General features: G+C 35.7%; 1 protein-coding gene across 2 annotated transcripts in view; it reads right to left on the bottom strand.

Moving 5' to 3' along the window:
• Nucleotides 1–5,356: 5,356 nt before the first annotated feature.
• Atg14 (autophagy related protein 14) overlaps nt 5,357–14,684 on the bottom strand; it is a 65,242-nt gene continuing 55,914 nt past the window's right edge. For both annotated transcript variants that reach the window (XM_083118832.1, XM_083118833.1), the window contains exon 9: nt 5,357–12,716. In XM_083118832.1, the coding sequence (XP_082974958.1) occupies nt 12,525–12,716 (192 nt within the window). In that variant the 3' untranslated portion in view covers nt 5,357–12,524. The remainder of the gene's footprint in view (nt 12,717–14,684) is intronic.

Below are 14,684 nucleotides of genomic sequence, written 5' to 3'. Positions count from 1 at the left end.
AACAATTTATGGTCTACATAGAAACACTCCATCTGTAAACTTCCTTTTAGATTTAGTATTGTTGGTTGATGCAGTTCAAGGGTTATCTGAGTTTAATTTACATTTACAAGTATTGACTTATACACAGCTCACCAAGAAGTTCAAACCATTGTTGAAGTTTTTGAGCTATTTGAAGACACCACAAAATGCCTGAACATCTACTTAGGCATGCTTTAGACAGAAGCATTTCCTTTTACATTTTTGGCAGCATAAATGATATGTAAATGCTTCCAAAAATCTCACAACATGATAGTACTTTACATGGAAGCATTTCATGTAATATTTTGGGTAGCTTTTGCGATTACAATGTATAATATATACAGCACGAAAAGCACATTGAGTTACACCATCCATTGCGAGTGTACAGTGTTTACAATTGAAACAACTAAAATATTCTTCCATATGTGTGCCGTATACGTTATAAAGTATGTATTTAAGCAGCATTTGTACCTAAAAAAAATTATAGGAAACTTTATTCCTCTTAGTTGAATATTTATCAGCTTTTAAAAATATGAAATGATATGTTGTTTACATCTTACTCAGTCGCCATTACATCTGTGACGTAGTTCTGATTGGTTATGCTACGCAAATGGGATCGATTCTATCTTTGAGAAATGCCATGAAATATGTCATGGCATCTGAAATACCATAAGATTTTTCACTTTACACAGTAACATTTTGGTCATGGCATAAATGTTAAGAAAAATGCTTTAGTCTAAAGTGGACCTAAAGCTGAAACATATAGTGCATACTATTCCAACATCATGAAGTGAATGTGAACTAGGCATTTCTCAGATGAAATTGATTATGATACCAGAGGAGATTGATCTGTTAGTGAACACAATGAAAATTTGGTGTTCCTGACAGATTTTGTTGCTTCAAATATAAGAAGTCAAGGCTACTACAAGGACCAACGGTGGTGCCTCAAAGTAAAGCATGAAAAAGGGAAGACGAAACAGGAGATATGTCAAAACTATGGAAAATCTTTTAATAGTTGCCTTGAACAATTTTTTTGTTAATTTAGTGAATAGTAGACTATAATTAAAAAACAAAACAAGATTTAATGTTTTGTATTTTTATAAATAATTGGAAAATTCTCGTACCATTTTTTGAAGAAAAAAAGGCGTGGGTATAACTGTGGTCTTCCGATGAATCAATGCTAAGTTATGTGTACCCGTTGCGAAATAAACCAACATCTTCTATTTCATCACATAAAGCAAGAAAGCTCTGGCATACCAAGGAAAAATCCATAACCAGGGCTACAAAAAATTTGCATGTGCGAATTTCACAAATAATATTACAAAAGGCATTCATCTTGAAACTTGGCAAAATGTAGGATAACCTTATATCATGCCGAAGTAAGTACCTTTTATAATATTAATCTAAATAATTGTACATTGAAGAACAATACATGGATTGTGAGTTGCTTTACTAGATTTAATTTGAGGGAATTTAATTCACACCAAAATGACATGAAAAGTCATCTGTTTGTTGTTCACACGAGATTTGGGGTAAACTGTCACTTGCACTGGTGTAAAATGCAACATGGCACATCACTTGGCACTTGTCGCTGTCAGTGAGAGAAGATTTTTTTTTTAAAAAAATAGATGTTGATCCCAAATTAGTTGTCACCAATGCAACGTTTAGTCAGCAATTACAGTTTGGGAAACATTTTTTTAAAAAAATGGTTTTTACCTTTCATAATATAAGAATATTTACAAGGATTGAAATATTTAGGTGCCCGCGGTGGCTCAGTCGGTAATGCATCTGACTACCATGCTAAAGGTCCCGGGTTCGATCCCCGGCCGGTTCAAATCCAGGAACTTTTCTAACGATGGAAGTGGCCCCGGCATCCACCCAGCGTCGAATAACATGGGTACCTGGGGGAAACCCTGGGTGTTAAAGGCAGTCAGGGGCGTGATGCTGATCACATCACCCCACTCACGACCGGATCAAGAAAGTGTGGGGCGTTACCCCCACACCCCCTATATGCCTTCATGGCGTGGTGCTATGCACAGGGGAACACTTTACCTTTACCTTTTACAAGGATTGAATATAGCAGTCAGAAAAATCAATCTTTGTTCATTTATGTTAGCATGTGACATTCTTAAGACCAACAAGAAAATTACTCATTTCCAAAGTCAGTTTAAGTTACATACAAAAATAAAGGTAAAGAAGAGACCAGGGGCAGCTTAAGAGTCAGGTGACCTGGGCAACAGGTGCCAAAATAATACTATTTTTAAAAGAGAAAAGTTTGTTGTATTGAGTTTGTGAATGTTACAATGGCTTCGAGTGTTGTTAAATATAGAACTACAATAAACTTTGGCAAGAGGTAAGAAATTATATTTTATTTTTTCAGACATCATGCTCTCAGGGGGCTCATTGCAGCCATAATATAAAGGAATGTCACATAACTCTACCACACACAGAGATTGAGCAGCTACCGTGATGTGGTAATCCTTGGCTCTGACAGAAAGGAACATCACAGGGTGGCGTCACGCTTTACACTACTAACAAAATTCTGGACTGATAGTATTGTTAACATAGATAGCATGCCACTTTTACACTAAATATGTAAAATCATTATTCCCAAATTCATCAGGCATGTAAAACCACAGATTAAAATGGTATCAGTCATGAAACTTTGAATTATGTACTTTGGGGAAAAATTATCGGAGTTCCCTTGTTAATTATTTTCTGAAACTTTCTGTGTAGAATAAGTGGATAATGTAAAGTATTAAAAAGTATGCCAAAGGACAAAACTTCCCAATGTAAAGGACCTAGTGTAAATATCACACAGATCTACAGTTATTAGCAATGATTTTTAGGGTTGTGAGACTTTAAAAACATACTTTAGTAGTTAGATCTTGTATCAAAATTCTGATTTGATTTTATAAATAAAATAAAAATAACCCATGGCGCAACAGCCCTTGAGGGTCAGGGCCTACCTATGGACTGTCGGCCTCCCTCCTAGATGCCTTAGCAGAGGTGGGTGATCATTTAACCAATTGCGTACAGTGTGATATGGGTGAGCATGCCAACCCACTCCCTCTCCTCCCCCAGTTGTTGTAGGTTTCCACGAGTGGGTTATGCTACTTATTCATAGTTCCCCAATTTCATGATGGCTGGCCACCGGTCCCATACGCTGGCCAAAATCTCAGGAGAAAAGTTATTATGCTTCCACCCCAGGAGACTCAAACCAGCATGTGTCCTGTAGCCCGAGTACAAAGACTGACGCCTTGGACCGCAAATTTGCTACAAATATGCAACTGAAATCACTCTGTACGGTTTGAAATATTTGAGTGGATCAAACTCCCAACTTCTCTTTCTAAATACTTGTATTTGAGTGTCTACCAGTGATGATGATAAAAATTATGATTTTTTCCAAAGAATCTTTTATCACAATTAGTGGATGTTTATAGTGAATGGTACTCTATTCAAACTCAAGAGTGCACAAAAAATGAATCATTACGAGGGTCACTATTTATATTTTGAGCCTAACAATGAAAAAACAGGAATTTGGCATTGAAAACTGCTTTATTGTTTTTCGAAGTATTCTCCTTTATGGTCAATACACTTTTGCATTCGTTTGAACCATTTGTCAAAGCAGTTTTTCCAATCTTCTTGAGACACCTCCATAATATGGTTTTTGAATGCATCAACGGCGTCTTCTGCCGACGAAAATCGTTGTTCACGCAATTTATTCTTGACATTCGGGAACAAGAAGAAGTCATTGGGTGCCAAATCAGGACTGTACGGCGGATGACCCATCCATCAATTCGATTTTTTGACTGTTCATAAAGTCGGTTGTTAGACGAGATGTGTGACAGCTGGCATTGTCTTGATGAAGAATGATCCGACGGCGTTTGTTTGTTTTCCGTATTTGATCGAAGACCTGTGGCAAACAAATTGTTGTGTACCATTCAGAGTTGACCGTTCTACGTTCCTCTAAAGACACAGTTGCTACATGAACAGTTTTCCCAAAAAACAGGCGACCATTTGTTTCGATGTGCTTCGAGCGCGAACAACTTTTGTTGGATTGGGTTCATCTTGAAACACCCATACAGTCGACTGCTGTTTACGTTCCGGCTCATATTCATATATCCATGATTCGTCACCTGTTACAATCTTATATACGACTTTTGAAGCACCACAATTGTATTTATTGAGCATTTGTTTGCACCAATTGACGCGAGCGTCTTTTTGAGTTTTTGTCAAATTGTGTGGGATCCAACGAGAACATACCTTTCTCACAGCTAAATGATCATGTAATATTTTATATATGCTGGTGGAACTAATGCCTATGGTTGCCTCAATCTCACAGTATGTCACATGACGATCTTGCAGTATTAGGTTTTGCACAGCATCAGTGTTTTCTTGAACAACAACTGATTTTGGACGACCTTCACGAATCTCGTCGGTGAGGGAATGGCGGCCACAATTAAATTCGTTATACCCGCGTTTCACAGTGGCAAAGGATGGGGCTTCATTGCTAAATGTGGAAGTAAGTTGATCGATGCACTCTTGTCTTGATAATCCACGTCGAAAATCGTAAAAAATCATCGCACGAAAATGTTCACAAGTTAATTCCATTTTATGTTGTCGCGCAATCTCCAAGGCAACATAAACAAAACAAATGAAGCTATTGACAAAACATTTGAAGTATGTTATGGTCAATAATGCCAGACGATTCCGTGCAAACGTCAAATCGCGCTTAACTTCAATCAGTGTTGCCAAGGCTCAAAATATAAATAGTGACCCTCGTATCAAAGCACAGTGCATGTACTACCTTTTATTGTTGATGGAAAAAGCATGAAAGGGTAGAATGGTCCTGCTATACATGTAACAGAAACAGAATTATTTATAGCAGTGTAAGAATAATATGTAGAAGGAAAAAGAGATAAGAAGATAGAGAAGTAGAGGAAGAAAAAAGTCCAGGATTGAATACCTGGTTGAAGTACATAGTGGATTCCACTTTAAGTTGTAGGTGAGGCCCTGATTAGCTTTTCTGTGCACAAAGTGAACTTAAAATAAAACTCAAATCAAAGAGAGAGAATATAGAGAGAAATAGGGGGATATGGATCAGGATTTAAAATATAACAAAAGAAAAGGAGGGGGATGGGAAAGTATGAAAAGAGGATACGAAGGTAATGTCGGAAAAGAATAAAAGTGACAAAAAAGAAAGAGAGATCTTGGTATTTATGACAACCGAAGCGGAGTCCACCTGAAAATATTTTGTCTAACCCTCAAAAATTCTATGGAGACACCACTGAGGAGAACTGAACAGGTCTTGAAAGGAAAATGCATATTTCACGGTTTTAAGTTTCTTTGCCTTCATCATGAAATCAAAGACTATATTTATACATAATACTACTGCATAAAATGCAGTTAACAAATGAATATCATAGAGGAACAATTTTGGTCATGATCTACACAATGAAACAATAAAACAAACAACTAGGATACATAAGGAAAAATAAAAGTGTATGCTTCTTTGTATCTTTCCACATACATACAAACTACTTCTACCTCTGTCAAGTTCACAAACTGTTGATGAATAATATAGGATAATAATTGTGACACACCTGTGCTACAAATATATTACAGAAACATCATTTAGTATTTTACCTTAGACGTTTTATCACCAAGACAGCAATAAACATGAAACAACTGGCTATTTCATAAAGAATGTGTTCAAATCTTCATCTTCTAAAGGCATAAAAATAGTTGGATGAACTTTGTAAAGCTACTTTTCATTTCTGACAACATTTAATGCAGATTAATAATTTGTACACTCTATCCCTGCAATAATTTTTGTGTATAATCGATTTGGAAGTGATACTGGAAATATGTTTTACTTTGGTCATGGTTCTAATGCAGCTAAAAATACATTCACTCGTAAACAATGCTATGTTATGTTGAAAAGATTTGAATTCGTCCATGGAATAGTATCACAACCACTTTTTCATTACCACATGGCGAGTTATAAATGAAACACTGAAAGACTTTGTATGGTGCAATTATTAGCATTGGCACATACAAAAAAGAGATTACACACTTTTATCTTGTAGACCTGTTCATATTTGTATTAAAAAAAAAACACAATGCAAAAATATTATATTCTCTGTACAATGCAGTCTGATTCACATTAATATTACAAAATAAATACCAACTACATTTAGTATTCCACATCATCCATAAGCACACACGTACACATTACTTACACCATACAAATTGAAAGGTAAGAATACGTAATTGAAATGGCATTTTGCAATGATTGCTCAAACACATGCTGAAGATTTAATGAAGTATCGAAATCTTCCATTTATCACACATATATTAACAATTCCACTCCTTTTATAATATCCATAGCTTAACAAAAACACACATAGCAGCTACACACATATACACAAACAGTTTGCAATTTTCCTCAAGTGACTATGTTATTGTGTATAATTTCACACATATCACAATGAAGAAAAGTCATGTTATCAGTACGAAAGCTGTAAAAAATACAATCTTGCATTCTATTTACTACAAATAGCATCTCTTTCTCTCACATAACTTTTTATGTTTTCATATTCACAACTGGATCATTCTTCTTCAAAAGAAAACAATACCATTTCATTAAACATACTCTAGTAAATGATTTGACTGACCAACTTGTGAAAGACGAAGATTATCTTACCACTGAATTAAGAATGTAAATACTTGCATGTGCAATATCACTTCATATATTTTGAAATTTGACACTTAAACGTGTCTTCAGGTTTGATTCATGGAATGTTACAAACAATGTAATGTAAATACAAGAACTATTCTACATATATCATATTTTGCTAAAAACTACACTCATACATATATAATTATTTGGCTAACGTGTTTCTCACCTTGCATGTGATTCGTATTACAAAATACAACTACTAATGACTATGGATCCCTCTCATCAACACCGATAATAAATCTAATTACTTACAGGTGAGTGTCTGTGGTTAAGGATAAAATTTATATCCACAAATATTCGCTGAAATGGAATTGAAATTAAAGAACACTATAGTATGTATTAAATTCTCATCAGATACACAGTAAACATTTAGGTCACAAACTGATTAAAATGGGACACATACCTTGCCACAAATTGCATGCCCAGCAATCTTAGATCACTTATTGCAGAGTTATGTGTATCAGTAGCTCAACCAATGACTGAACACAAATCTTTGACATTTTAGGACTAAAACCATCTTCTTGCAACTTTGGAAACCAATTTGATTGAATCAGACACATGTAAAAATAGCTTGTTCCACACAGATGACGGAGGCATGTCCAAAGGTGGATTGGCCAAACATTCCTAAAAAAAGTATACGTAACCCCCCTTTAGGAAATCCTGAGATGCCACTGACATAGGATATATTATAACTAGGGCTAGCATATCATTACCAGCCAATATCAGTGGTACTGGTATCAGAAAGTACTGGTTCAAATTCAATAACCATAAGAGTACAGGTATCCAAAAGGGTCTGCAAAAAAGCTATGTTAAACTGTTGCATAGTTGAAGTATTCCGGAAGTTATGCAAAATGTGTAGCTTTATTAAATTTTGCACAAATATTGTGTGCCATAAGTAAATTTCATAATTAAATGATTGCATTAATACGCACATGGAATGTTTTGTTCTGATGTGGATGGTGACAGTGGTCACCAAAATTAATCAAATTAAATAAACAGTAACACTTTTAAGCCTTGTTCCCATGTTAATAAAACAATCAAATGCTGACCAAGGCAAAGTTATACACTAAAACTTAACGTTTCCACCCTCTAACAGGGTCTTCTTCAGGCAAAGATTCACAATAATTTGATCTAAAGATCCAACCATCATCTTATATATAGTGTATAATTTTTTCTACAATAAATTTTGCCTTGGGTCAGCATTTGATTGTTTAAATAAACAGGTACATGGTTACATAAGCACATTTCGTGTGTGAATTAATATCTTACCATGTCTAAATTCTCGTAACATAAATTATTGTTATTTTAATATTCAAATTACATTAAATACTTTAATGTAAAACTGATAAATTGAGTTGGTGTTTTAAGCCCACTTTATGCACATTAAGGCTAATTGGAACTGGACCTACAGTTTAAAGTGGGATCCAAACCACTATGTGCCTCCACTAGGTATTGAACCTGGGACCCCTTGATTACTACAAGGCGACGACACTACCACTGTGCCATTGGGGAGGCCCTGATAGATTGATGTGGGATAATTAAATATTAAGGATGAACTGATGAAGAAATTTTTAGATATGGATATAAAATTGCAAATTTACCTTGAAGTACAAAAGTGCTTCATTTAAGTCTTAAATTCATGAACTTAACCAGTTCACTGCATTGGGCTTTGCTTTGAAAAAGATACCACGTATTCAGACATTTACTTTATAAAAGTAGGGTAAATGAATTTTATGTTCATAAAAGTAGTAACAGAAGGGTGGAATTTTACAATAAATTGCCAGATATATCAGATCGGTAATATTACTGCTGATACCGATCGATAGAGTACCTATTAATCACTCCCATTCTTATTACGCTTTAATATTCTTAACAACTTTTACTTCTTACAATGTTCAATATAAATGGGAATTGGTTACAGCACCAGCATCGGCTCAGTCAGGGATAGAACCTGCCTCTCTGCCATTCTGAACAAGCGGAGATGGGCTTTGTACTATAGTAGTAGAGCATTTGAAAGAAACACTAAGGATTCGGGTTTCATCTATGATCGAGCTAGCATTTTCACATAATATTTCTGTACAGATGAGATTTTCATGTCACAGGCTTTCAGTACACAAATTCAATTCAGAGTACAATAATCACTGTGTAAATTCTAGTGTGCCTAGAATGCTTGAACAGCAGGTCACAGAATAATGGACCAAGCATGAAAAATGGGTTTTGCTACTGCCCTCCTATTTAGGTATCCCCATTGGTGCATTATGGGGATACTGGAAGGTAAAATTTTTTGAGCATAAATTTAAGAATAGTTTAGGTTATTCAGAGCAAGTGAACTAATTACTTACATCTCTGGAGAAATTACTAACTCCTAACTAACTGAAATATGTCCTTATAGTTTCCTCACAAGTTGAGAGACTTTTTCCTTTTCTGAAAATAAAAATACTTTTCTGAGGAAAAATGAAGGATTTTACGATTGTAGAGCAGCTTGAAGCAACTGATGATATACAATACAATTTCTCTATTATTTCAGAATGCTACAGAAGAGATGACTTAATTTTTGTTGTTGTTGTTTTGCAAAGCAGCAAATGATGTGTAAATATATTATGGCTGAGATGATACTGATGCATTAGTATTGGAAAGTATCTATTAAAATTTGTTCACCAACAGCGGCCAATATTTTTCTGGAGTTTGGATATTTCACAGCATCTGCAAAATACCATGTGGCACTTTTTTGCAGTCTAATTATCCTGGAAATTATGGAAGATTCATAATTTTAATTTAATCAATATTCTGAACAACTTTTAATGGTTACAATTTTCAAGCATCAGTATTGGCATTGTTGAAGATCTGGAAGCATATCAGAAATTGGCATTGGTATTGGTTTAAAGTGGTATTAGATCAGGCCTAAAATGTACACAGTATTATTTGTTTCTGCTAATGCATGCAGAAATTACAGTTGTCAATGTTATGGAAGTAATACATTTTGGATGAGAGATTGTTAATTTTAAGCTTTTCATTTTCAGGCTCAACAAGCTACTCCATACATAATGCACTCAGTTTACTTTCTGTCCTTTTGTGAACTGTTGTTTTTAGTGCATTTTAATTAATTTGAAGCATTGTCTCATGTCATATGCAGATACACTCTTTAACCTTACCTTGAAAAGAGCAAGAACTTGCAACAACCAATCACTTTACACCTGGTAATTGCCTTTATTCTGGTGACAATGATGTAAATCATCATAACATAGAAAATGAACTTCTCAAGTGAAAGATGTCTAAAACTAACAATAACACTGTACTACAAATTTTAACTTTTTTTTCTGTTACAGAAAGGAAAGAATCTGATTCTTACTGAAATATGCACTTAATTTTCTAAGATTGGCTCTTAATTTGAAGTTACGGCATAATTTATGTTACCCATAAGCAATGCATTGGCTCTTATTTTCAAGATAAGCATAATTTATATTACATAACAATTAATTATAAGCAAGGTGGGCATAACTTGATAAATATATTAAGAATGCCTGCAAAAGGAGGCCAGATGGGGGGGGGGGGGGAAGGTTTCACCTGCCTCCCTCTCGTTATATATCTCTGAGGAATTAATACAATTCAAATTTTGAAATTATAACATAAAAACATAGATGACAGGTGCCGTGAAAGACAGATTAAGCATCTATGCTGCAAATTTACTTAGTGCTGGTGATGCTTTATGAATTGTGTTAACTGGGGGAAAGTATAACACTAGGTTTCCTCCACTTTAAACACTGCTGCTAGCAACCAAAGGTGGTGAAATACTTCCCTGAATACATGACATGTCAGAATGGAGTGCTGTTGTTGGGATGCTACTTTGCTAAACAGCCACCAGTGTTGCCACGTTGCTGTAAATAATGCATATACAAAATCTACTAATGCTCAGGAAACACTGCACAACTAAATGTAAACTGGCCAATGTTGATGGGATCTGAAACAGCAGGGGATGGTGTGATATACTGGAATGTGACGTGCCAGACAGTCAGCAGTGTTGCCATATATAGTAGAGTTGAGCTGGGTCGCTTGAATGTGGCCCCTCTCCCCCCAACCCCTTCTGTTACACCAAAATTAGAGCCAATCGAGCTTTCTTAATGTTATTTCAGTGTTCAGCATCCTCAGATTAGTAAATAATGGGTACTTTCATTTCTGTAACAAAATGTATGTAGAACAGTGTAATTCGTAAATTAACATTAAATATTGATTGGCCTCTGGCATCCAAATTGTGATCCCTTCTTTAATCTAAAATTATACGTGGGGCGTTACCCCCACACCCCCTATATGCCTTCATGGCGTGGTGCTAAGCACAGGGGAACACTTTACTTTTACTTTTACATCCTGCCCAGAGACAAAAAAACTTACTGGGAAACTCCCTCAATATTAAAACGAGGAAGCCTATCTGATGTTTAAATCTGGACAATAATCTTCCAACACGTTAGAGTATTGAAATTGGTCTACTTACGTAAGTGAGTATGTATTCATATGTGAACTACGTTTCGGAAGCTTTACTGCTTCCTTCTTCAGGTTGTCGTATTTTCGGCTTGGAATATCAAGCCACGTCAGAGAAGTGTCATGCAAGGATACTGGGTGAAAGGTTTTGGTTAAAAACACTTCATATTGCTCGACATATGCAGAATTAAAACTGCCTTTGATAAAAACCCTTAAAACTCTCGATAAAACATGTTAAAACCACCACTACGGTGAACATTGAGTTGAAGAAGGAAGCAGTAAAGCTTCCGAAACGTAGTTCACATACGAATACATACTCACTTACGTAAGTAGACCAATTTCAATACTCTAACGTATTTTTGTTTATAGATAGTGAGTAACACGCATGTAACCAATATGCTAATAATCTTCCAAGTAGTGTAAATTAACAATAAATCATCACTTAACATATGAGTAAATCATAACTGGCCCCATTCCATTTTTTGATGCCTGAAAAGGTGACTGATGGATGTGGAAGAAGGAAGTGGTAGCAGAGTTCAAAATGCAGAAGATTTTGAATAGTGACAAATTTCCATCCGTACAAGTTGCAGATTCTTAACATCCAACAGCTGCTCTGAATCCTCATATATTGAAGAGAATTCTAGGAAACATATTAAAGCATATGAGGAAGTGTGTTGAAACTGATAGGCAGACAGGCAGAGCACATTTTACATATAGGAAATATGCTGCTTATCAGTTCTTCCTTTTGTATACTTCCACTATGTATATGCTGTGGGTTCACACACCCCAAAACACAAACTCACACACAGGGATACAAACTTTGTGTCAGATTCGTTATTGTTGTTGCCAATCTCCGAATAACTTCTCAAGCGAGCCTCAGCCATTCCATTTCATATATCACATTATCAAAAATACAAGGTGAGAAACATACCATGGCTAGCCCACTTTATTTATTCATAACTATTCAAACTAAAACATGGCTTATAGCACTGTCCAATCATTAAAAATTGTGCCCTTAATAAAAGATCTATGAATAAAAACAAGTAGAAAAGGCAATACATATTGTGCATACACAATATAGGAAGATCAATTGTAATTAAGCATAAGATAATTAAGACAGTAACTAACGCATATTAATGATCAACAGGGGTAATTATAATTATCACAAAATATATTTAAAAAATGAACAAGACTTTTTGTTTTACTGATTTCACTTCAGCTGCAGTGAAATGAAGAGGAAAAGCATACATAGACGAAATCTTACACATTTAATCAAACAAGCATGGAGTCATTTCTGACCTGTCCACCCTCGCCAAAAGGATGCAAGACTAGCTGCTGCACTAGTCATCAGTCCACCAGCCATGCTAGTTGTTGTTCCTGCGGTGCTGGTCTGGTTACCTCTTGGCACCACCGTGCTGCTGAGGTTGTGCCGCGAAACCATCGGACCGGGGGCACTTTCTAAGTAAGGCAGATGTGGCACCTACGGAGGGCAATAAAATAATATATGGCAACAGAAGTCATGGTAACACAATTTTCCACTGGACAAGTGATTTTTTCCCCTGGTGTTTTCCGAATAAAGGGTGAATACAGTTTTGCCAACACTTTCAATTTTGCAGAAAGCAAATCTGACACAACGAAAAAAAGAAGACTTTATCAGATGTGGACAACAATGCATATTCAAGCACCTGCAGCAACAATAATTTTTCTCACAATTTGTTCACTAAAATATACTCCATCATCATGTGGTGAATAGAACATGTTCTTAAGAGTCTAGTAGATGAACCATACAAAACAAACAATTCACAATATAAATGTAGGACTTTCATATATTCTATAGTTCACTGTTTGTTTTGTATGTTCCAGCTCATAATATGACTGATAACAACATCAGCACTTTGGCGCTTTCCAGATTCCATATGTGTGCACGAGACTGGTAATGTCAAAATGCACTGACATCTGAAATGCTTTCTGTTTCAAAGGAGTGTATACTTTTGCAATTATTAGGTAAAGTTGTCAGTGAACATGACAAATCTTTGAAAGATATTCCATGAAAATTACATGTTCTCACTTTCAGATATCTCATTTTGAATGTTCACTATAGTGCAGGAGGCTTTAGAAAGAGTGTTTCGCGGGCTAACAGCAGACATCGCTAGCATACTATTGCCGATACTCTCATGTCATCTGCTCTTCAGCCGAACAAACAGGCCGAGGTAGCAAGAGGCAGAGGTCACTCACCCTTCCAGAAGGGTGCATCGAGCTAGCTGTGGCAACCGGGCTAGCTCATTCGCTGTCCTGATTGGTTCTCGCAGACACACCCCCATATTGTCGTCTGCTGCAAGCCCGCGAAGCGATCTTTCTAAGGCCTCATGGAGTATACAAATATAATTCTTGTATTCACAAAAAAACATAAATTGCACATGGAAGCTTTCCTGCTCATTGTAGAAGAATATTTGATGATCAGAATATTTTCATTCACTTTACATGCAAGTGAAGGTGCAACACTATTTAATATATTTGTGTATATACACCTCCAATTTATTCATCCTTGGTGCAACCCAATTGACATGCCATTCCTTAATATTGTCAGCAGTATAGATATCAAGAATCATAAGTAGAGACATGCATACTTAATTTTTAATGGAGTTTGGTTTGAATTGATGTTTTAAGCCCACTTTATGCACAGTAAGACTAATCGGGACTGGACCTACAGTTTAAAGTGGGATCCGATCCACTATGTGCCTCCACTGGGTATCGAACATGGGACCCCTTCCGACCATGTTTTGTCATGAAATTAGGCGAAATGAACTGCAAAATGTGAAATAAACTCTTAAAACACGAAATACAGTTTATCTACCAACACAACACTTTGTGAAGTCTGAATATTTCTGTGGCTTATGTAAAATCATGGACAATTAATTATTTCTGCTGTAAAAATTAGAGAAGAAAATTTGTTTCCTTTCCATAGGAATAAACTTAACACACTGATAACTACATAAATATGCTATTAGAAAGGATATATACTTGTGTGTAATTTTAAAATCAAATTAGGATTATATTCACCATTTTAAAACTGAAATGCCATTTTAATACTGCTTTTGATCGCAAAATGTGCTCAGTTTTTGTACCACAATCTTGATCCCTTATTCACCATAAATATGTGGCCCTAATCTAAGTTTCAAACTGCAAACTTTGCAAAAGGACACCTGACAGACAGCAAGAAGCAAATGGAAACCATAGAAGCAGGACTTACGCACATGTGATTGTTAATTCGTAGTTTAGTCCTCACTTTTTAATGTCTTATAGAGAAAACTTGATGTCCTCAGTTTTCATGGTAGTGGTTAGTGTGCTGTACATGCATTTGGACATTCTTGCGAAACTTATCTGCAGTGAGGCTTTCCTCCAATGTAGGGTTGACAGCAGACAACTTAGGCCAAATGTGATTAAGTGA

This window comes from Lepisma saccharinum, chromosome 3 (genome assembly GCF_977018435.1).
Source record: "Lepisma saccharinum chromosome 3, izLepSacc3.1, whole genome shotgun sequence".
In the NCBI taxonomy this organism is placed as follows: Eukaryota; Metazoa; Arthropoda; class Insecta; order Zygentoma; family Lepismatidae; genus Lepisma; species Lepisma saccharinum.
The sequence above is the reverse complement of the archived record's forward strand: the minus strand, read 5'-3'. Positions and strand labels throughout refer to the sequence as shown.